Here is a 23,390-nt window from a genome sequence, read left to right on the forward strand (position 1 = left end):
AAAAAAAAAACACCGTAGACTATCATGCACCCTGGAAAGCATATTAAATCCTGAAATATGTAAGTCAGCCTATATCCATCATGAAATGCTGCAGAAGAGTTAATAGGTAAAAACAGAGAACATCGGAAGTCTCAGTCCTTTACGCATGAGGTTTGTTCTTTGCTCCAGCTCAGTAATTTATGAAGCAAGACCTTGCATTCATCCTGAAACATCTTAAAGTTGCACTAAACCCCACAAATGTCCAAATCCCTTAATAAATAGGTGATGTTGGATAAATTATTTAGGTTTTGACCTGTTTGTCTCAAAAACATTACAAGAGGTTGATACTAAAAATCTATAAATGTGAAAATTTTGCTTACCACTAGACAGTGCTCTAGTATTCTGAGGCCTACTGAGTGCAAGCAATGCAATAGAAACTAGGCAGTTAATGTCATGTAGTACAGTCTGATCCTGCTCTAAGGGTTTCATGTATGCAAGATCTACTATATGAAAGCTTTACCATCCCTCATTCATCTGCAAGAAAAGGAGCTTGCCCCAGTGAAAGCATTACCCATTGACACAGTGAGATTAGATTAGGTTATCTATCATATGAAAATCCCTGTTCCTATCTGCTGCTGTGCCTTTTTCTCTTTCAGTTTTGGTTTTGGTTTCTACTTTAAACTGAACAACTTGGACATAAATCATAAAACGGAAATCTCTTGTAGAAATGTGTAGTGTTTCTATTTATACTTAAAGCCCAGCATGGCATAAAGCCCCGGTGTGTTCCACAAATATCAGGTCTCAACAGTCCTTATGATTATTGGTGAGTGTCTTAGTTAGGGTTTTATTACTGGGAAAAGACACTGTGACCTCAGAAATTCTTATAAAGAAAAATATTTAACTGGAGGTGGCTTACAATTTCAGAGGTTTAATCCATTAACATTATGATGATAGGCACGACAACATGCAGGCAGACATGGTGCTGCAGAAAGAGCTGAGTGTTCTACATTTTGATCTGCAGGCAGCAGAGGAGACTGCCATACTGGACCTAGCCTGAGCATATAGGAACTTAAAGCCCTCCTCCACAGTGAAACTTTTCCTCCACAAGACCACACCTTCTCAATGGCCACACCTCCTAATAGTGTCACTCCCTAGGGAGCAAGCATTTAAATACATGAGTCTATGGGAGCCAATCCTACTCAAACAAGCAAACTGAGCATGGTTAGTCAGCAGCATATCCCACCACCACCCCTGCCTGAGAAAGATGACTAGGGATGTTTAGGTAGATCTTAGATACAGACATTGGAGTATTAGTTGGGGAAATCATATGTCGGGTAGAGTAAAAAGGAGATTTATTTTTCTCCTCTTTAGATTCTCTTGTACTAAATAAAAACAGAATGATTGGAAATATATACAAATGTTTAATGAACCATGTTTGTGATTCATTTTAATAAGCTACATTATGAAATCATATTCTTTATTTTCATTATCTATGGAAAGTGGGAACATTGATGACTTTGCTGTACTTTTCTGATTTTGAGGATTGGGAATCACTTACATAAATGCAATGATATGTTAAGTTTTGAAAATAAAATTCTGATCACAGTAGCACCAAAATCATCTGATTTTAGATATTTTTTTATTTTGAATCAGAATCTGATGTATATGTGTCATTAAATAAGTTTTGAGCTCTATCTCAGGGGAAATTGTTTCTCTTTCTGATGCTGTGCTTCTCAACCTTTTTGTCCTGACCCCTGGGGCAAACCTCTATCTTCAAAAAAGTTTATAGTATGATTCATAACGATGACAAAATTGTAGTTATGAAGTAGCAATGAAAATAAATGTTATGATTGGGGATCACTACAACAAGAGGAGCTGTATTAAAGCGTTAGGAAGGTTAAGAACCTCTGCTCTTGTGATCTATGTATCTTAATAGATTCAAGACCAAAGATTGTTTAAAAAGCAATTGTTCTAAGCCTGCAAGGGCTGCCAAGCTATATAAAAGGCAGCTTTTATGGTTTGGAAACTGTGTGTAGACAAGAGGTATGCTTGTCCTAGAGTCCTTACACTTTTTCCTTTGCATATCTCAAGCATCCTCAATAGAATGTGTCAAGGTCAAAAACATAAAGCTCTGATGAGGGGAAACCCCAGGGAAAGCCAAGCTCTGAAAATAAGAGCTGGCTTTCTCAAAGAGACAGCCGTGCTGACTTGGCAACTTAGATTATTGTGGTGCTCTTTCAAAAGCTACAAAGTCCTTGGAGGGTGAGGGCAGGAAACCAAAGGGCAAGAACAATAAAGGTGGAAATGCTCAGTGTAAAACAAGAGGAGAGCAAGGAAGAGAGATGAAGAAAGGAAATAGAGAGGAAATGAGGATACCTAAAAGGAATCAACACTGAAATAATTATTGGGTGTTACAAAATAAGTATGATTTTTTAACATACTAAGCTTTCATGTTTTGAATGATGTATCTCAAAACTTACTGTAATTTATTACCAGCATGAAGACTACCTTCTGATGCCCTCTCTCAGTTGAAATGGAATGTATGAATGTTGCTTGAAATACTCTAAAAGTGCATGTAATTGGAAGGCATAAATGTAAATATTCTTGCATGACCATAATGATAAGGCACAAGTGAATTGTGGTTCTTTAAAGTATTTCAGACTTAACAGCAGTAGATGGGTCCAAGCTTACTTTACCTTGAAATATTCGAGATTCATATTGAAAGGAATCCAAACAGTATTTAGAATTTATTACAAAGGTCATTAATACTGCTTGAATTTCATAATTTATAATGATGACTGTGCATATCATTCCCAGTTTTGTAGTGGCTTGTAAGCACCTCTTGGCTAATAGAGATCTCTTAATGTACGCCTCAAAGCAACATAGAGAGTGGGCCAGATAGCCTCTTTCATTATATAAAAGAGTCTAAAAACCCATGAAATTATTTTCTGCTTCTCCACCTTTCCCCTTCTCATTATAGCAGAAAATGGCCCCCGTCTACTTGTGGAAGCAGAACAAGCCAAGGTCTTCTCTCACAGAGGTGGCAACGTGACACTGCCATGTAAATTTTATCGAGACCCTACAGCATTTGGCTCAGGAATCCACAAAATCCGCATCAAGTGGACCAAGCTAACTTCAGATTACCTCAGGGAAGTGGATGTCTTCGTTTCCATGGGCTATCACAAGAAGACCTATGGAGGCTATCAAGGTCGAGTGTTTCTCAAGGGAGGTAGTGATAATGATGCCTCCCTGGTCATCACAGATCTCACCCTGGAGGATTATGGGAGATATAAGTGTGAGGTGATTGAGGGGCTAGAAGACGATACTGCTGTGGTGGCATTGGAGTTACAAGGTAGGTATCCATAAAGCATGTTAAACTTTAAAGGATTAGTGAGACTATTTTCACACAAGATAACATGTAATCATTACTGCAGCAATAATGTCAGAATCCATAAGTCTTTGCCTAGCAAGTTTTTCTTCTTTTCTGTTTTGCCATCTGCATATGATTTCAGCTTTCAGCTTTGAAATATATGCACAATACTCATGTGCAAATCTGAAGCTGTTCACAACAAGGAAAAACGTGCAATGCAACTGAATTAATAATATTTGGAAATAACCTTATGCTATTCAAAACTTAAATCCCATTATGTGGTTATTGAGAAATTCAAATTAGATTCTTTTCTATGGTGTTTCTAAAATTATCTCTCTTTCCAACTAATGGTAAGATTTATAAAGGACATCTGCAGTGCAATGCATGTAATTGTATTCTGTGAGATGACTGCAGAAGTTAATTTAGCAGAAAAAGTATCCTTTGGATTTATTTAAATATTCTTGCAAAAAAGTTATTCTTTTAATGGCCCAGGATCTTTAAGAAATCAAATACTAAATAATCCAGGTACTTGGGGAAATTTTCTATTTCTTGAGTATATAACACATTTAATAGGTTTTAAAGTCAACAAGTATAAAGCTATACAAGCAGAAGTGTCCTCACCTTCAACTCACTTTTCTGTCATCATGCTAAGAAAGTGCTAAGAGTTCATTCTATATATTGAAAGTTGCCTTATTTTCATGAGTTTCACTCATGTTCTATGCTGAAGAATGAAACTAGCTACATTGGTAGGATGGTTTCCTTCACAAAATCATAGTTCTGTGTTAGCTGGAAGCTTTTATCCCATCCCAGAAAAAAGTGTTTGTCTTTTGAAAATGATAACCCTGACAGCTGGCTCTCCTGAATCCCACAAGATTCCGTCAAGCATATAGAAGTTTGTCAGCTTTATCTCACTGATAAAATCCAGTGCAAAGCTCCATGGCTTCAGAATACGTGTTCTAGCCCCATAGAAGTAAAACAAGATGTATAGATTGTGGGTCTAGTTAATCCTAGTATTCAATGCTTTTTGCTTTCAAGGTTTTTTATAACAAAGTTAATTATTTATGTTTTATAGAAAATATTAAAATGTTTTTAAAAGTTACAAAAGTCTTGAGACTTTATAAAGGGATTGAGTGACATGATTTTAAAATAGAAAACAACTCAAATATAAATACAAATTTATATTTGTATACTGGATTTGGAACTAACTCTATATTTCAGTTAATCAGGGACTGATGGATACTGTTCTACTGCCCATGAGAAGCAACACCATGATATCTGAATTGATATCTGAACTATTTTCTGGGTCTTTAAAGTTATTACAAATTAAAGAATCCTATATTTTCAACTGTTTCCATCATGAACGATTTGGAAAAGAAAAGGTGGTACAAACATATCGATCTTCTGATAAAAATGCTGGGAGTCCTTCTGCCCCTTGAGCTCTAGCTACCAAGAGAGTCATTGCTCAATAGATTATTTTCCTTCTCAGGGACAGATCCAGAATTGCTGAGAAGAGAAAGCAAATGTAACAGGTGCAGAGAGAGTCTGCTATAATGCAGAGATCACTATATCACTTGCATTCTGGGGCACACTCTGGTCCTAACTGGGCAGGGGCAAAGCATCCTGAGAACCATCTCCAGGTTCTTCCTCCCCCTTACCACAATCAGTGGCAACCAAGAGTCTTTCCCTCTTCTCGTGGCTCTTATCCAACTGATAGATGCATTAGCCAAGAACCTGAGAAAGCAGAGTGAGATCGGAAAGCCTTCTTGGACCCTCTCCTGCCGTGATCTCTGCCAGCTGGACTGGTCTAGAAGGACGGGGGAAAGACTTGATTTGAAACCTCACAGCCTCTCATAGAAGCATCCAGGATATTTTAGAAAAGAATGCACTGCCCATAATTGGTTATTTAGAGAATTGATTTTACACAATCTTTAGTAGGTTCTGCAGTCTTCTTGCATATAACTTAGAGCCTGTACAATAACTGGGCCAGTGGGACAAGATGCCTACATTCCATGTGATCAAATACTAAATCGTGTAATCACATCTCTAAGAACGCTTGCTCTGAGTTGTCTTTTACTAACAACAGGGGATACACGTTGCCAGACGTCTTCCTTAATATCCAGTAAATGACACAATTCTGAATATATAACTTGGGAATCAATCCTAAAGAAACTATGTAGGATGTGAGACAGCTCAGTTTCCCCCAATAATTATTTGAATGAAAGAAATGCTTTCAGAAGGCATTGCCTCTTAACAGAAAAAGTCAAATGTCAATTCATGCTCTTTGTATTTCCTAAGGGATTGTTCTCTGAAATATTTGACTCTTCAGGACTGAACAGTTAATGGATGTTTTCTCTCTATTCATCTTGCATAGGACAAGCTTAGAGAAGCGATTGTCTTGGCCTATTTATATGGAAATCATTTTCAAAACCTTGGTTTTTGTTTGTAATATAATACATTAATAGAGAAAAGTGAAAATGCTAAAATCAAAACCTATTTTAGGTCCTTTCCATACAGTGCCTCTCTGCTGCTGGGAGATGTGACTTTATTTTTCAATAGATATTTTTTTTGCCTGGCCTTTAAATAAATAATGGGAATTTTAAAAGCAACCCCCCCTTTTTAGCTGTTTAAGGGGCAGAAAACATGAAATGTTGAAACAAAAAGTTATCATGCTTTGTGTAGGGTGTGCTTTTCTAGAACAGAATTATTCTATTAGCAGGAGACTCAGGAGGTCTTTATTAGATATGCAAATTTAACTTAAGTTTCTCAGATTGTTATTCCTGAAGAGACAGTGACTTACTTGAATGGTTTCAACAACACACCTAAAACTAGATGCACATTTGAAGCATTCAGCATATTTCTTTATACTAGTGTCAAAGATTATATGAAACTAACTGCTAACTTCATAACAACACCTTCAAAAAAAATAGTGATTTTTTTTTGAAAACACCATCTGCCCAAGTACTCTATCCACCACAACCTTTAGTATTACCCTTGACTTTTGCCTTCCCGTAAAAGCTCAGCAGTTGTATGTTCTAGGATTAGTAACCAATAACAGCATTGAAATTCTGTAACACATGGCTGCATCTCTCCCAGGAAGGAGAAATTTTTAGCATAAGTTGAGCTCTTGGAGGGGGAGGCAAATCACTAAAGTTGTCATTCCAAGTAATAGCTACTTATGTAATACTTAAACAACCTGTACTAAGTAGAAAGAGGCCATGAGGAACCACTCCAAGTTGACCGAAACCTAGTCCATCTGGAGACTGCAGTTCCTCCCCTGCCCCGCACACCCACCTGTAAGTGGGCATGCCAGGGCTCTATCACTAATGACCTTTCCTGTCTCTCCACTGAACAGGTGTGGTGTTCCCTTACTTTCCACGACTGGGACGCTACAATCTTAACTTTCACGAGGCACGCCAGGCTTGTCTGGACCAGGATGCTGTGATCGCTTCTTTTGACCAGCTGTACGATGCCTGGCGGGGTGGGCTCGACTGGTGCAATGCTGGCTGGCTCAGTGACGGATCTGTGCAATATCCAATCACCAAACCACGAGAGCCCTGTGGGGGCCAAAACACGGTGCCTGGAGTCAGGAACTACGGGTTTTGGGACAAGGATAAAAGCAGATATGATGTTTTCTGTTTTACATCCAACTTCAACGGTAAGATGGCAGCTGCTTTGCCTTCCCCTCTATCCAGGGCAACAAGTTGTCCGAAAACACTGTTTGAATTCTGGTATTATCTTCTAAAAACAAAACAAAACAAACAAACAAAAAAACAAAAACAAAAGAACAAAAAAACAAGCAAAGAAAATAAAACAAAAAGCCATCCTTTAATGTATTACTATATTTTTACAAGAGGCAAAAATGTTCTTGAATCTTGAATGTCATAATTTTTAAACTATCGACATGAATCCAACAAAAACTACATATTTCCAGTTTTGCTACAGTTTAACCATTTTTAATGAAGGAGTCTAAGAAGCTGTCACACTTGCATGTTTCAGACTGCCACAGTGTGTTGTCCCTGCACTACTGCTCTCTGTGCTGAGGGTAGGAGCTTCCTGGCCATACATGCTCTCTCTTTCCCAGTCATAGTATCATGATTAACAAAGTTCAAGGCAAGTTGGGAACTGAGTGAGACAAATACAGTACAATTAGCCTTGAAGAGAAAGGCAGGGAAGGTTTCCACAGCACTGATGATAGACTCATTGCATTCTTCCCACTCCCAGCCCTTTTACTGGGCCATCCTGAACATAACCGTGGGGTCCTATTACAAAATGACAATGTAGGGGCCTTTGCTCAACATTGATTAAGAACACACATGGTATGCACTCTCCAATAAGTGGATATTAGCCCAGAAGATCAGAATCCACAAACCACAAGAAACTCAAGAACAAGAAAGACCAAAAGGTGGATACTTCATTCCTTCTTAAAAGGGGGAACAAAATACCCATGGAAGGAGTTGCAGAGACTAACTATGGAGCAGAGACTGAAGGAAGGACAATCCAGCCTGATAAACCTGTCTCCTGAGAGGCTCTGACAGTACCCAACTAATATAGAAGTACAGGGTCCCCAATGAAAGAGCTAGAGAAAGGACCCAAGGAGCTGAAGGGTTTGCAGCCCCTTAGGACAAACAACAATATGAACTAACTAGTACCCTCAGAGCTCCCAGGGACTAAACCACCAACTAAAGAGTATACATGGTGGGACTCATGGCTCCAGCAGCATGTGTATAGTAGAGGATAGCCTAGTCAGTCATCAATGGGAGGAGAGGACCTTGGCCCTGTGAAGGTTCTATGCCCCAGTGTAGGGGAATGCCAGGGACAGTAAGCAGGAGAAGGTGGGGTGGCAAGCAGGAGGAGGAGGGAAACAGGTGTTTGTTTGTTTGGGTTTTTTTTTTTGGAGGTTAAACTGGAAAAGTAGATATTTATGACATGTAAATAAAGAAAATATCTAATAAAAAAAGAAAGACAAAAAAAGCAATTGGATAGCTGCTCTTAAAGCAAATAAAAAGAGTTTTAAAAATCTAAAAAAAAAAAAAAGAGTTTTAAGCTATATTGTGATGAAAACCTATAATTCTATTATTTAGTAGACTGAGAAGGGAGGATTATAATAAGTTCAAGGCTAGCCTGAGCTATATGACGAGACTGTCTCAAACTAACCAGCAAAAGCAAACTACAGAACCTTAAAACAAACATAGGACTTCTAATTGAGAAGCCAGCGTAGCTGCATAAGTCACATCCCTGTGGATCAAGCTCTACACCCATGGTTTTTATATTTAAGGTCCTTGGAAATAGACGCATGAGTAAACAAAAAGGGTAAAAACTTAGACTTCAAAGTTTTACCCAACAGAGCTTTGAATGATGTTGATCAAGCCATCCACACTGCTGCAGCCATTCATGGTATTGAATAGATGGATACGTATCCTTTCATTTTCAAATATGCAGAGGTCACATTTGAACTCATGTCCTATGGCTTGCTATTCTGAATAGATGGCACACCAAACTCTCTAGTCAGTGAATGTTGCAATGGCCCCTACCCTTATTTCAAATTTCACTAGGTTAGAGTAGAAAGAACTGGTAGCATTAGTTTATACTATGGCAGCCTGTTTAGGGATAGGGAGATATCTCAGGTATAAAGTGTTTTTCTCACAAACATCAAGAGCTGTGTTCAATCCAGAGAGCTCATGTCAAAATGCCAGATGTGGTGAAATGCACTTAAAATCCTAGCAATAGTGAGGCACAAACAGGAGGATCCCTGGGGCTCACTGGTCAGCTAGGCCAATTTAATTGGAGGCCCTGTATCAAAAGATGTAAAGAGCATTTCCGAGTGTAATGCCAAGGATTTTGCCTCTAGCTGGAGGCACACAGTCAAAGCCGTCAACAACTGAACAGAAATGCACATTCACATACCACACACACACAACACACACACACACACATACACACACGAGTGCCATGCCTTCTATATAATGTCTCTGATTAGAGAATGTGATGATATTATACTTAAAACTAAGATGAATGAGAAAATATTTAGTGTATGCCAGTTCTGTTAATTGATGACACATTTTGTACGTGATGTATTCCATCGTGTTAATGGGATCTCAATCATTAATACTGCAATAAGTGGTCAAAAGCAACAGTGTTTCTGTGCAATCAAGAAATAACAAAATGTCATGCTTCAAAAGATGAAAGTTTTAAAGCACTAACAATGTCCTTTCCTAGTAAGGGGGTGCAGACGGACGGCGTTTAAATTCAGCAAGGGTATCATTGATGGCAAATGACTTCCTGTGTTTGATGAATTTTTATGCTGTCGCTTTGGTGGAGAATAAGGTCTTATTGATACCTGTAATGAAAAGAGCTTGAGGGCTTTGAGTTTTTTAAATGGACTTTTATGTGAAGAATGTTTTTTGATCCTTTCACATTCAAATTTTGCCTCTCTAGAAACTTGTACTGGGGTTCAGCCTTGCTACAAGTAGAATTTAAATCGCCCTTCTTTCAACGTGGAATTCTGTCTTCCCTAAAACTACAGAAGGGCTCTTTTAGTCTCTAATTAGCTAACAGAAACTGCATCTGCCAGCGCCCTTTTCTTTTTAACGCTCTACAAGGGTATGTGTGAGCACACGCCAAGAAGCAAGGCTAAAGCAAATTTATTTAATCTAGAGTGGCCTGTTAATATAACATTTAAATGGCAGTTCTATGTTCTCCAAATTACAGGCGTTAATCTGCATCTCCTTTCATTGAGAAGGACTTTGCTTTTGGCTCCTTCCATCTCTGTGGTTCCATCACAGACTGGCTAACTCTCTCCTTCTCCCCACAGGCCGATTTTACTACCTGATCCACCCCACCAAGCTCACCTACGATGAGGCAGTGCAAGCTTGTCTCAATGATGGTGCTCAGATTGCGAAAGTGGGCCAGATATTTGCCGCCTGGAAGCTTCTGGGCTATGACCGCTGCGATGCAGGCTGGCTGGCGGACGGCAGTGTCCGCTACCCTATTTCTAGGCCAAGAAGGCGCTGCAGTCCTACTGAGGCTGCAGTGCGCTTCGTGGGTTTCCCAGATAAAAAGCATAAGCTGTACGGGGTCTATTGCTTCAGAGCATACAACTGAGTGTGCCCTAGAAAGAGTCAGTTTTCGAGTTACGTGAAAGTTTTGTTTGTTTGTTTTTGTTTTTAATATGAACTCATGCAAGTTACCAAAACTGTGATAACCCTTTTTCACTTACTGTAAAGAGTCGTTTTCATAAAGGCCAATTCATTCATTTGTTTTGTAAAGCTATCAGTCGATACATATTATAAAATAATATAAGCATAAAGGAAGCTAAAAAAAAACAAAAAACCGGCTTTGGAACCTAACTGGTTCATGCTACGTCATCCTAGCAAGATGCCATTTCACGAATGGGATATGTTGTAGGCTGAGAACCACCAGGACTGAATTAGGAAAAGTAATGCTACTTGCCGCAGTAACTTCCACAAGCACAAATTTTACATATTTGTACAATTTTGAAATGCACTTCGCTAAACAAATTAGAACAACAAATTTGAAATACAGGCTTCTTTACATAAACCAGGATTCTGGGAGGTGCGAAAACTCAGTATCATAAGGGAACAACGGAGACTTTTTCTAAAAGTTATACTTCAAGTCTCCAGTATACAGAATAGTTTACTCTTTAAAATTTTACCTTTTTGACCAAAAAATTCATATAGACTCAGATGCAGAATAATAAAACCAGTTAGAACTCATTTATACAAAGTATCAACTTAAGTACACTGATAATGCTTTACCAATGAAAGAGTCCTACCTTCTAATTATCATTACCTATCTGAGAAGACTTGGTTCATTATTTTTGAGTAGCTTTACTTAATCATATTTAAATTCTAAGAACCTTTGCTAAGCAGTATTTAGAATCTACTCAGGGCAGTTAAAACGATAAACTGCTGGACAGAAAACATGTAAAATGTAGCAGCTTGATTTTTATGTTAGCTTATGAAACATTATTGTTCTATAAAAATAATTTTAATCTATTTAATATTTCTTATTTACATTACATGACAAAAACTATCAAATGACTCAATAACTCTACACTTGCCTAACTAAGAAATAAAGACTCAACTTCCAAAATTGTTCTTGTTTGTATCCACAATACAGTGCCCAAATAAGACCTGTATTTATAGAAGAAAGGGAAAAATACATTTCTAAATAGTCTCTCAAGTAGGAAATACAGTCACTGTCAGTTTCCTTTCTAGTTGGAATTTGGTAAAAATAAAATACTGGCATTCTCATAGCAGACTTTACACCTCCAGGCTTTAAGTGAAAAGTTAAGCCCAGGTTCAGAAAAGTAACTTCCAGTATTAGCAACTCCAGTCTTAAATTGAAATTTCTTTTTATGACTGCTAAGACCCCCAAAGGGACCAATATTTGTATTCAAGTAATATTTCTGGTTTCCCATTATTTCACAGTGAATTCTTGTGAGTGGGCCTTAGTACAATAATCCGAGTACAACATAGCTGGTATGCTGTCATCAATGTTTTTATGTAGATTTCCCCTCATGAACACAACTAAATAAATCTGTTTCCTGAATTGACCGTGGTTGCATTTAAAGCTCTGTAATAACTGTAATAAAAATGCTCTATAAATATAGAGTTATGTGTGTGGAAGGTATAGAACAGTTGGAAGTCCATGAAACCATAACTATCATGATATCTTATCTAGATTAAAATACTGTAAGTAAAAATAGAACCTTTCTTTCAGATGCTTAAACCATGATAATGCATGCAGTCATAAGTTAGGATATGCAAATTACACAAACATATATATCCAAAGAAAATGTGGGTTTTCACTCAAACAGTGCTGATATAAATTGAACTCAGACTTCTAAGCAAAACATAAATTAAAGAGACTGAATGGTCTATGATATAATGAATATATTACTTAAGGAGGAGACTCCAAACTAGTTCCCCAAACACCTTACAGGCTGGGCTAAGCTCTCTGGAGGAAGATCATACTTGAACAATCATTAACTATATTGCAAGAATTTTGTCTGCAATGCAAGTAGATAAATTTTATACTGAAGTAAGTGCATTCCTTTCAGTGATTGTCATAGAACTCCACATTACCGTGCAGTAGCATTTCTTAACTTTTGAATACTTTAGTATAGGAAACGGTGCTGATCAAAATCTCCAAAGTGACTGTTAGCTGAGGTATATCTATACCAATTGCATACCATTTGTCCATTCTTGACAACATCCTAGAGTGAACACTGCTGGGCAGAGTTTTTAACTTCTAATTTCACACAAAGGACCAGAATCTTCATGCCCTTTGAGCTCCAAATTGAAAGGAGTCTTTTAATGTTCTCATCTTGCTGTTTTCACTCCACCAAATAATCTATTTTCCTATTTCATATCTCATTATAAATGTCTTCGAAAGTAAAAAGTTGTCCTAGCACAGTTCCTAGCAGAAAGTTGACTTAACACTATCTAATTCAGAAATCATTTTGTAGACTTCAAGATTCCCAGAGTATCAAGGTGAAGAGAAGACAGATAGACTACAAAATAATGAAAACATTTTCAAGTATGGCCCACATATAAAGAACAGGATAGATCTATAAATTTTACTGAAACTCCTTGATTTGAAACCTCTAAGCAAAATGAACCAATAAATTTAAAAATATATGCAGGGATGAAGATAATTTGTCATATTAACACTGGAAGCCATCTTTTAATGACTGCTGCCATATTTTGTCACAGCAACTTTTAGCCAAATATAGTATTTGTAAATTTAAATTTTCTTTCATATAAAGAGGGCCGGTACCTGTTAAAGTGCTATTTTATGCAGTAAGATGGTCGCTTGTTATTTTGGCAATTAGTAGACTCAAATAAGATACCAATTTGGTTGCTGGCAGCCATACTGGATTTCTTGATTTCAGTACTCCTAAAATATGCTGGTATCAGGGAGTAGCTGACCACTAAAAAAGGGAGGATTAGAAGGGAATCGGTTGTCAGGTTTGGTTTAGTCTTAGGTTTTTGTTTTGCTTTGTTTTTTGCTTTTTTTTTTTTCATTTTGTTTGTTTCACTTTGATTTTGCATAGAATGCTTAGAGAAAAGTCAATTGACAGCTGACAACTTTTTCGAGAATTTAAGTATGTCATTGCTCAAGACTGCCAACACAGTGTACAGCAAAAGCTATGAATAATACAGAAGTCAGTAGGCCACTCAATTAAAAGAAGGTCAATATTTAAATGCATTTAATAGCTACTAAGTACAAGTTTGAGGAGAACTAATGTGTATTACAAAAAGAATGTTTTCATTTTCTGTAAGATACAATGAACTGATGAACAAATATTAAAAGTCAATTTTGCTTTACTACAGTATCATTCAATTCTTCTGACTTGTAGAATCAGTCATTTTTCCTTGGGTCAAACTTGATAAATACATCATGCATTCTTCTGTTGCTAGTGCAATGCTTTGAATGAGAACACACCCAAATGAGTTAGAGTTTTGACATTCAAACAAGAAATTATACTTCAGAACATTCCCATAATTATTTGGAATAAATTAAACATTATTAAAGAAAAATTCCAATAGTGAAATCAATTAAATTTTCTTTTAGTGTGTAAACTCTTTCAAAATGAGGGATATCATATTCATTTTGTCATCATTTTTTATATATTTTTATTCTTGTCATACAAAGTCTATGAGGCAGGGTGAAAGATTCTATGGAGGTTCTTAGTCCCCAAATAAAAGTAATGAAACCATTCAAGTGTGATGTGTTGCTTCCTTACCAAGAAAATGCTTAATACTACAATTGTTGGCCTTGTGTTTGAGCATTAGGTCTGCTAGATGTGTAAGAAGAGAAGTAAGAGGAAGGTGTTAGCAAGCAGTGTGTAGCCTACTGACAGGCTGTTGGCTTCTACTTCAATTCCTTGCTCTCTCCATTTATGATGTTTAAATTACAAAGCTCAGCAGCCTTACTTCTCAGTAACATAGATAGATAGCTATCATGTGTCTGTCTGTGTTTGTGTGTGTGTTACTCATGTTCCACACTTAAGGGAAAACTGTAATTGCACATGTTATTTCTCCACAAGAAGCAAACTTCACATATGTTTCAGTATAGTTTTTATATCTCCTTCAAGCCAGTAAGTTTGCCTTAGAGCTACTCACTGTCAGAACATGTGGGGAGGCTGGGTAAAAGTCAATGGCTTATGAAATCAAGTAGCTTTCTTTCCTTCGGTCTCTCTCTTCTAGTTTTCCCCTCTGAAATTATCCATGTCTCTAAAGTGTCAGCTATAAAAAGTAGCCTTTTTCATGTAATAGTTATCCGATTACATGACCACTGTTGATATGGACGTATCCCCAAGGTGAAGACAAAGCTTAAATTCCACTTAAAATATTGGATGAGAATAGATTTCTGACAATATTAATCTCAATGCATTTTTATCCAAGAAAGGGACCTAGCAACTTTGTCTTCATTCTACTGAAAAAAAATTCTTGTTTAAAAAAATGTCCCTTGGATTTTTAATTAATGAAATTTTTTGCCAAAAATGCATGTATTTAGAGAACAGAAAGATATTGAAAAACAAAAACAAAACAAAACAAAACAAAAAAAATGAGTTTGATGGTTTCCAGACTACTAAAGTCTGGTCTTTGAAGATGCTGAGAATCTTGTTAGTGAATCTAAAAGTGAATATAGAGAACACATTATTTGTCATTCATTATTCTGATAAATAGACCTACCTGCACACAGCCCTTGGCAACCTCCTCTGTGCTTGATTTCTGCCAAGGGTAACATTGTTTTTCCATTGGAAGATGCTAGCTTCTGTGATGGGAACCAATTTCAAGTGACTTAATCCTGGGTTCTGCTCTTCTAATAAAATGTATTCAAAAAGTCTTTTATTTCCCCCCATGGATATATATTTCAGTGATATACAAGATCCTAAAATGCCTGGGGCCTTATGTTCAATACTTGGTGCCACTAAATAAATTTAAAAAAATGTTTAGTTTAGTATGTGTGAAAATTCAGAAATCTGCTAAAATAGGTGTTTCAGCATTTAATAAATCACCTGTGTTCATAACTGAATGCAATGGTCACTGAAAGCAACCTGTAAATATGGCTTTCTTAATTCACCAAATCATCAGATCTTTTTTTTATTTAACTTTTATTTATTTATTTATTTATTTATTTATTTATTTATTTATACTCTAGATTTTATTCCCCTCCTGGTCCACCTTCCAATACCTCCTCCTCATGCCCCTGTCTCCATGAGGATGTCCGCACCTCAAACCCTCACCCAACCAGACCTCTAAAAGCTCTGGGGCCTCCAGTCTCTTGAGGGTTAGGTGCATCTTCTCTGACTGAAACCAGACCCAGCAGTCCTCTGCTGTATCAGCTAGTGTATGCTGCCTGGTTGGTGGTCCAGAGTTTGAGATATGTCAGGGGTCCAGGGTGACTGAGTCTGCTGGTTGTCTTACAGGGTCACCTTCCTCCTCAGCTTCTTCCAGCTTTTGCCTAATTCAACCACTGGTCAGCTGCTTCTGTCCACTGGTTGGGTGCAAATATCTGCACCTGACTCTTTCAGCTGCTTGTTGGGTCTTTCAGAGGGCAGGTACGATAGGTCCCTTTTTGTGAGTACTCCATAGTGTCAGGCCTTGGGACCTCCCCTTGAACTGGGTCCCACTTTGGGCATGTTGCTGGACCTTCTTTTCCTCTGGCTCCTCTCCATTTCCATCCCTGCAGTTCTTTCAGACAGGAACAATTATGGGTCAGAGTTTTGACTGTGGGATGACAACCCCATCCCTCACTTGATGCCCTGTCTTTAGCTGAAAGACCCAAGTGAGGATGCCTCTCAGTGGCCAGGGAAATATTCCCTACTAATCAGAGAGCTTCTCTCTTGTCTTCAAAATCAGAATAACTAGCTTAAGTTTCCTCATTATCAGCCTTAAAATGGTAAAGTTAGAGATTTTAGGTTTTGGTCTCAGTTTTGAAACACAGTTTTAAACCCATTTATTACTAGTCAACATGGAACAGCTCTATAGACCAGGATGGCCTAAAGTTGGTGACCCACCTGCCTCAGCTTCCAAGTGCAACTAAAGACAGGCACCACCAGATCCTGCAGTTAGCACTGTCTTCAAGTATATATCTATCACACAACCTGGGTCCTGCTTTGATATACTTTAGTAAAGGTAAATACTGTTTTATTTAATTATGAAATTAATTTAATTATGAATTCTACATTTACTTATTTACATATTCATGCTTTAAGCAAGATCTGAATTTGTTATCAGCAAAATTCTTTAAATTGAGACTGAGGGTCAACTATGCTCTGATATAGGAACTGGTGACATAGAAACACTGCAAGTCTCTGAGATAAGTGCTGTCCAACATTCTTCAACAGTTCTAGCAGAACATGTGGTCTTTCCTGTGGGATATGAATACAGTTCTACCAAAATTAACCATGTTGCATTATTCTAAGAGTGAGATAAAATATACTTTACAGATATGGCTTAGTATTAATGGAAGAGTTTTCAATCAGTTATTAGCATTTATTTGCACTTTTATTTCCACTTCATCCAGGATAAGAAAAAAATCATGGAACATAAGCTCAAAGATATCTATCCATTAGTCCTTGCTGAGTATCTGTGAATACTGTGTTACCATATTTTATGTCACAATTTAAAAGTCATTCAAGTTCAAAGTCTTTTCTGTTATAAATATGTTCAGGATCCCTGGGGAGTTTGTTGCTAAACCAGATGGTTTGCAAATATGAAAGGTTTCACCTAATCTACCCTTTTATCTTAAAATAATTGAATTTTTCCTCTTCTCATACCCTTCAGTGGTAAGCAAGCTATGTAAGAGAAAATTTTTCTAGTGATGCTTTATCCTGTGGTTTTGTGTGATTCAACCTTGATCAATATGGGAGAAAATTATGGATTACAAGACTCCCAAGTGTGTTGGTGATTTACATCATGCTAAGAAAAAGTCTGTTGAGTATGTAACCTGGTCTAGTGGAACTACTAAGAGCCTACAAAATTTAAAAGGTACCAAATTGCCAGGTTTTGCTGACATGTTTTCTGATGAGTTTTGCAAGGATATGATACATTTTTTGAAGGTCTCAAACTGTTTTCTACCATTTGCACACAAGCAAAACAATCAAGAGATTCATGATATAGTACAACAATCATGTGAAGTATGTATTTGTCTCTCCTATCAAATACAGAATTTATTAATCCACACTCTGTCAAGTTTTTTCTACCCCACAAATTCAAGAGTAGAATCAAAAGTCATCCTTATAAAGCCTAAAAATAAAGCTAATATATACAACTTTCCCACAGATTCACAGTGTAAAAGAGTGTGAGATACATGTTTTCAAAAGAGAGCCATTGCTCTCTGAAAATAGAAAAATAATGCAGTTAGAAGAGAGAGGTCAGGGCTATGATAAGGACAGGAAATGAGAAAAAATGAGAGAGTTTATGTAAGTGGAAGTCATCTGTGCACAGCAATGTGTTGGTGTTGAGCAAGCACAGAGTTTGTGTCCTACCTGGAACACCAGTGGTGAGCATCCAGATACATGCTTGTACATCCCTCACCCACTAGTATATACTTTGACATTCTTCTAATCTTGTTCCTGGTCTGTCCAAAATAGAAGAGATGCATAGTTGTGGAAAAGGGAAAGTCCCTTCTCTAGAAAAGTAATACAGAATCTGAAATAAGAGGGACCATAGGCCCTCCTTAAATTCTCTTTTTCCTTGTATACATTCTGTTAGAAATAAAAGAAGCATAGTAGCTGCCTACCAATAGGAAGACTCAGAATCTAATAGACAGAATTATTGATTGAAAATTATATCTACTCTGAAATTTATATTATACAGCAAAAGAGTTTGGTTTGGCTTTTTACTACAAATACAGTCAAATACAATCAAACGTGATAAGCATGTGACTGGTTCACTACTATATGCTAAGTATTAGAGATACTATTATAGCTGTAAGGCCCTGAGAAGAAAACCACTCAACCCCGCATCCCCTCAAAATTATTGTAGATTAGTGATTTGACCCTGAAATGCTTTCGAAGCTCAGTGCTTCCTAATGGTTCTTGCCATGTTTTTTCTTCATGGTTTCACTTCTCACTGGAACCAGATGGATAACCAGTTCTACTGGAGTGCAGTTCCAATTTAAAAACTCAGGATTCATTGTCACTGTTGCCTGACCTCCATTCATGTGATGTCAGTCAGATTAAAAGTGATGAAAGAAAGTTAACATTGTGGTGCCAATTCACAACACATAGTTATGCTATGTGTTTCGTTTAGTCCTCTCTGGCTTGAGAGATGAGAGTAGAAGCTGAAAAATCCTAAATAACCTGAAGATGATGAGCCATCTTATCTACCTTATTGTTAACTTCCTGCTTGCAATGAGTTGACTTTGGTGAGATTTCCATGTATCATTCCTAAGAAGTGCTTTTCATAACCAAACAACTAAGCTAAGCACAGATTTAGAATGTTAAAAAGGGAATTTAAAAAAAGGATACACTAGCCACAGAGGCTTAAAATAGCCCTGCCACTGAACCATGCTAGCTGTGGGAGGCTTAGAAGAGCCTAGAGGTTCAGCGGTAAAGCCAGTTAAAAATGAATTTTGTGTGTGTGTGTGTGTGTGTGTGTGTGTGTGTGTGTGTGTGTGTGTGTGTGTGTGTGTGTGTGTGTGTGTGTGTGTGTGTGTGTGTGTATGTCCCAGGATTTTCCCTATCTAGTTACATTAGGGGAGTGGGAGGCCTATGATTGGACAGGGGAAAGGGAGGTGGAGCTAAGAGTTGCAGAGACTGAGAGCATCTTGGGGTAGCGAGGAGAAAGAAAGATGGCAGTGGATGTGAATTAGTGTAGCTATGACCAGCTACAGGTTGTTATGATATCATAAAGGTTAGACTATTGGGATAGTTTGTCTAGTATAGGTGGGCAGCTTTTATCATTATCAATTGGTTCTGAAATTATTGTATTGGCATCTTGAGTACTGAGAATTTATTGAAACATAAATCTGATTGGTTAACTACAAGCAATGAATCTTGCTTTTACAAGGTTACCAGGTATTGTGTTATCAAACCGCGAGGATGGCGGATACATTTGGTAATTGGAATGTGGGACAGAGCTGTCAGGACCCTACCGGGATAGAGATTTGTAGCCCGCCAGTGCCAGTGGTAGTACCAGAGCAGGAACGTGGTGGCCCAGTGGGCCAGAGAGATGACAGGTTGAAAAAAAGCAGGATCGCTGAGAGTTGACAGGTCCATTTTTTTAATATTTCCCACAACAGGTGGTGAACCAATGTGTTGGGTAAAAGAATCCACTAGAAATTTAAGATTATTAGCCTGAGAGTTAGTTTTACTTTTTTAAGTGAGTAGCTGGGTGGCACTGATATAAGTCACATGGACACAATACCCAGTAACCATCTTCCTTTCTTCCTGCTAACCTGAGATGCTCTCTGTCTCTGCAACTCTTAGCTCTGCCTCCATTTTCCCTGTTCAATCACAGGCCTCCCACTGCCCTAATGTAATTGGACAGGGAAAATCCTGGGACATGTATGTGTGTCTTTTATCGAAGGATCCAAGGGAACCAGGGTGGTGGCTGGTAGCACAGTATGCCCAGAGCTTAAAGTAGGGTAGTAGAAACTACACGCTATATTTTTGGTTGTGAGCCTAGCCTTAAATGGCTGAGCCATAATAGACAGAAGCAGGAAAGGACCTAGATGTCCTTCAACAGAGGAATGGATACAGAAAATGTGGTATATTTACATATTGGAGTATAATCAGCTATTAAAAACAATGACTTCATGAAATTCTTAGGTGAATGGATGGAACTAGAAAATATCATCCTGAGTGAGGTAACTCAATCACAAAAGAACACACATGGTATGCACTCACCAATAAGTGGATAATAGCCCCAAAGCTCAGAATACCCAAAATACAATTCACAGACCACATGAAGCTCAAGAAGAACGAAAACCAAAGTGTGGATGCTTTGTTCCTTCTTAGAAGGGGGAACAAAACACTCACAGGAGGAAATATGGAGACAAAGTGTGGAACAGAAATTGAAGGAAAGGCCATCCAAAGACTGCCCCACCTGGGAATCCATCCCACATACAGTCACCAAACCCAGACACTATTTTGGATGCCAAGAAGTGCTTGCGGACAGGAGCCTGATATTGCTGTCTCCTGAGAGGCTCTGCCAGAGCCTGACAAATACAAAGACGAATACTCATAGACAACTATTGGACTGAACAAGAGGTCCCCAATGGAAGAGTTAGAGAAAGGACTGAAGGGGCTGAAGGAGTTTGTAACCCTATAGGAAAAACAACAATATCAAGAAACCAGACCTCCCAGAGCTCTCAGGGACTAAACCACCAACCAAAAAGTATACATGGAGCAACCCATGGCTCCAGCCATATATGTAACAAAGGAAGGCCTCGTAGGGCATCAATGAGAAGAGAGGCTCTTGGTCCTGTGAAGGCTTGATGCCCTAGTGTAGAGGAATGTCAAGGCAGGGAGGCAGGAGTACATGAGTAATTGAAGGAACACCCTCATAGAAGCAGTGGGAGGGGGATGGGATAGGAAATTTTGAGGGTGGAGGGAGGAACCAGGAAAAGGCATTTTTCATTTACATTCATTGAAATGTAAATGAAAAAATACCCAATAAAAAGGGAATTATAAAGAAACTACAGGCTACAACAATTCTTCTCCCACTTTATTATGGATGTTTAATCCTTGACCCTCTAGCCTAGTTTGCAGCACCTCTATCCACAATGCAATGTATTTCATCATGTCTGGTGATGGTACCTTACAAGTAAAGGTAATACTGAAGACACAGAAGGCAGCAATTTCTACTTCATGGAAAAATCCACTTTCTTAATTATTGAGAACTGTTCTTAAAAGAAGTTACAATGATATTACTGTTCACTTCTTTCTATTTTGGCCATTATTATCCACAAAACACAAATATTTTTTTCCTCAGCAAATTGGTCACAGCAGTCAATGGAATTAGAAGTCCTAATGTTTAATAAGAGTGTGCTCCCTCTATTGGCTGATCCATCAACATATAATTCATGCTTTCAGGACTTTCCCAGCCTCTTCTCTGACCTATAACCTTCCATGTGAGGGTGGCTTATCCCAGATCTGTGGTTTGATAAAGCAGAAACATCCAAATTCATAAGGAGCATCTCATGGCACTTAAGCAATTCACATCTGTTATCTATGTGATCATTTTTCATCATGACTCTCGAAGTTTATAGCGTATGCTTTGTTCATTGAAGTGAGTTAGAGATATGTCCCAAACATTGGAGATGTTGCTCCTTCATGCTGTGTCAGTTGCTGTGGTGATTTGGATTAGAATGATCCTCATAGGCTAATATATTTGAATGTTTGGGTTCCAATCGTGGTTTGTTTAGAAAGAATTAGAAGGTGTGTCCTTATTGGAGAAGGTATGTCACTAGGGTGGGCTTTGAGGTTTCAAAAGCCCAAGGCAGGCCCAATATCTTCTCTATCTCACTGTCTCTGTCTCTCTCCATCTCTGTCTCTCTCTGTCTCTGTCTCTCTTTCTGTCTCCCTCTATGTAGCTCTCTGTGTCTCTCTTTGTACCTCTATGTCTATCTTTCTTTGAATCTCTCTCTCTCTCTCTCTCTCTCTCTCTCTCTCTCTCTCTCTCTCTCTCTCTCTCTCTCTCTCTCTCTCTCCCTCCCTCCCTCCCTCCCTCCCTCCTTCTCTCCCTTCCTCCCTCCTTCCCTCCTACTTCTGAATCAGATATAATCTCTCAACTAATGCCCCAGTACCATGCCTACCTGTCTACTGCCAGACTCCCTATAATGGTAATCATGGACAAAACCTCTGAGTCTGTGAGAAAGCCTCCATTTAATGCTTCCATTGTACATTGTTTGGTCATGGTGTCTCTTGATGGCAATAGAACAGTAATGAAAACACTTGCTAAGTATAAGGAATAAGAAATTAAGAAACAATTTAGAAAGGCTACCTCTTCACCTCTTTTTGAGCTCACCATGAAAATCAATGATGTCCTGAGTAGATGCCCTATGTTTTGATGCACTGAGTGTTCAAAGTTTCTGCAAACTAAATTATAGCTTTAATTTGGATTATTGAATGTCACCCTAACTAGCATAATGGAGGTGTACATTCTTTGTTAAATGAAGATAAACTATTTTAGTAAGCTCAGATTAAAATGAGTTTGAGTGGTTTATTGCTAATTTGATGAATACTTACCAGGTGTGGAGGAAGTCTATTTGAAATACTACCCTCTATTTCCCCTTATTTGACAAGATATCAAATGTTGCACTATGACTTTATAAGCATAATAGAAATCATTCATGAGCTCCACAAGTTAAGTGACTTAAGTGATACTATTGTATAAATCACCATAAGTGTATCTTTTATACCTTACATCTCTTCTGTAATCTCTAGTTGGTATGCTTTCTGCCCTTATATAATGTACTTACAAAGCACACCAATCTCAATACTTTGAGGATTTGGCTTTTAACCATTTGCAACTGTGACATTTCAACTGTCCTCTTTAGATTTTTCTTGACACTTCTAAGTATTAGTGCTATCTTCTATGTACTTGGGAGTATTAAGTTTTGTATCATAGGAGAATGCTCCCATATAGAAGAACCATTTACTACTCGACTTTATGTTTTGTATCTGTGTGCAATTCCCTCATAATCCAGTTCCCAGTATCATCTCCAAGTCCTGTTGGAGCCTGTTGTTGAACTCATAAAGTTTCTTGAGGAAATAATACCTTCCTTCCTCAGGAAGCCCAGTACTTCTCTGTGCAGATTATCTTACAGCTCAGTTTAGCCATTGATCTGACATCTAGTACCAGAGCCAGGCTTATATCTGGTTTTATTCATCTTGAAAGGCAACACTGAAGTGGAAACTTAAGGGTTCTTTGGAAATTCAGTTGTGATGGATGGTGTTTTGCTAAGGGCAAACATCTGAAGTAACATTTCAATAAAGCAGAAAAGATCTGCTGCTAAAACAAGCATGTGAAAGAAAACATGACATAAGACACACTAA

At 37.9% G+C, this 23,390-nt stretch overlaps 1 protein-coding gene across 5 annotated transcripts in view; it reads left to right on the forward strand.

Annotated features, from left to right (window-relative positions):
• The window catches only part of Hapln1 (hyaluronan and proteoglycan link protein 1), a 70,403-nt gene extending 56,310 nt beyond the window's left edge, over positions 1 to 14,093 (forward strand). For 4 of the 5 annotated variants that reach the window (XM_031360320.1, XM_031360319.1, XM_031360321.1 and 1 more), the window contains exons 3-5: positions 2,960 to 3,331; positions 6,702 to 7,004; positions 10,161 to 14,093. In XM_031360320.1, the coding sequence (XP_031216180.1) occupies positions 2,960 to 3,331; positions 6,702 to 7,004; positions 10,161 to 10,450 (965 nt within the window). In that variant the 3' untranslated portion in view covers positions 10,451 to 14,093. The remainder of the gene's footprint in view (positions 1 to 2,959; positions 3,332 to 6,701; positions 7,005 to 10,160) is intronic. The other variant, XM_031360323.1, reaches the window with a different exon arrangement.
• Positions 14,094 to 23,390: the final 9,297 nt, after the last annotated feature.

This window comes from Mastomys coucha, unplaced genomic scaffold, assembly GCF_008632895.1.
Source record: "Mastomys coucha isolate ucsf_1 unplaced genomic scaffold, UCSF_Mcou_1 pScaffold8, whole genome shotgun sequence".
NCBI lineage: Eukaryota > Metazoa > Chordata > Mammalia > Rodentia > Muridae > Mastomys > Mastomys coucha.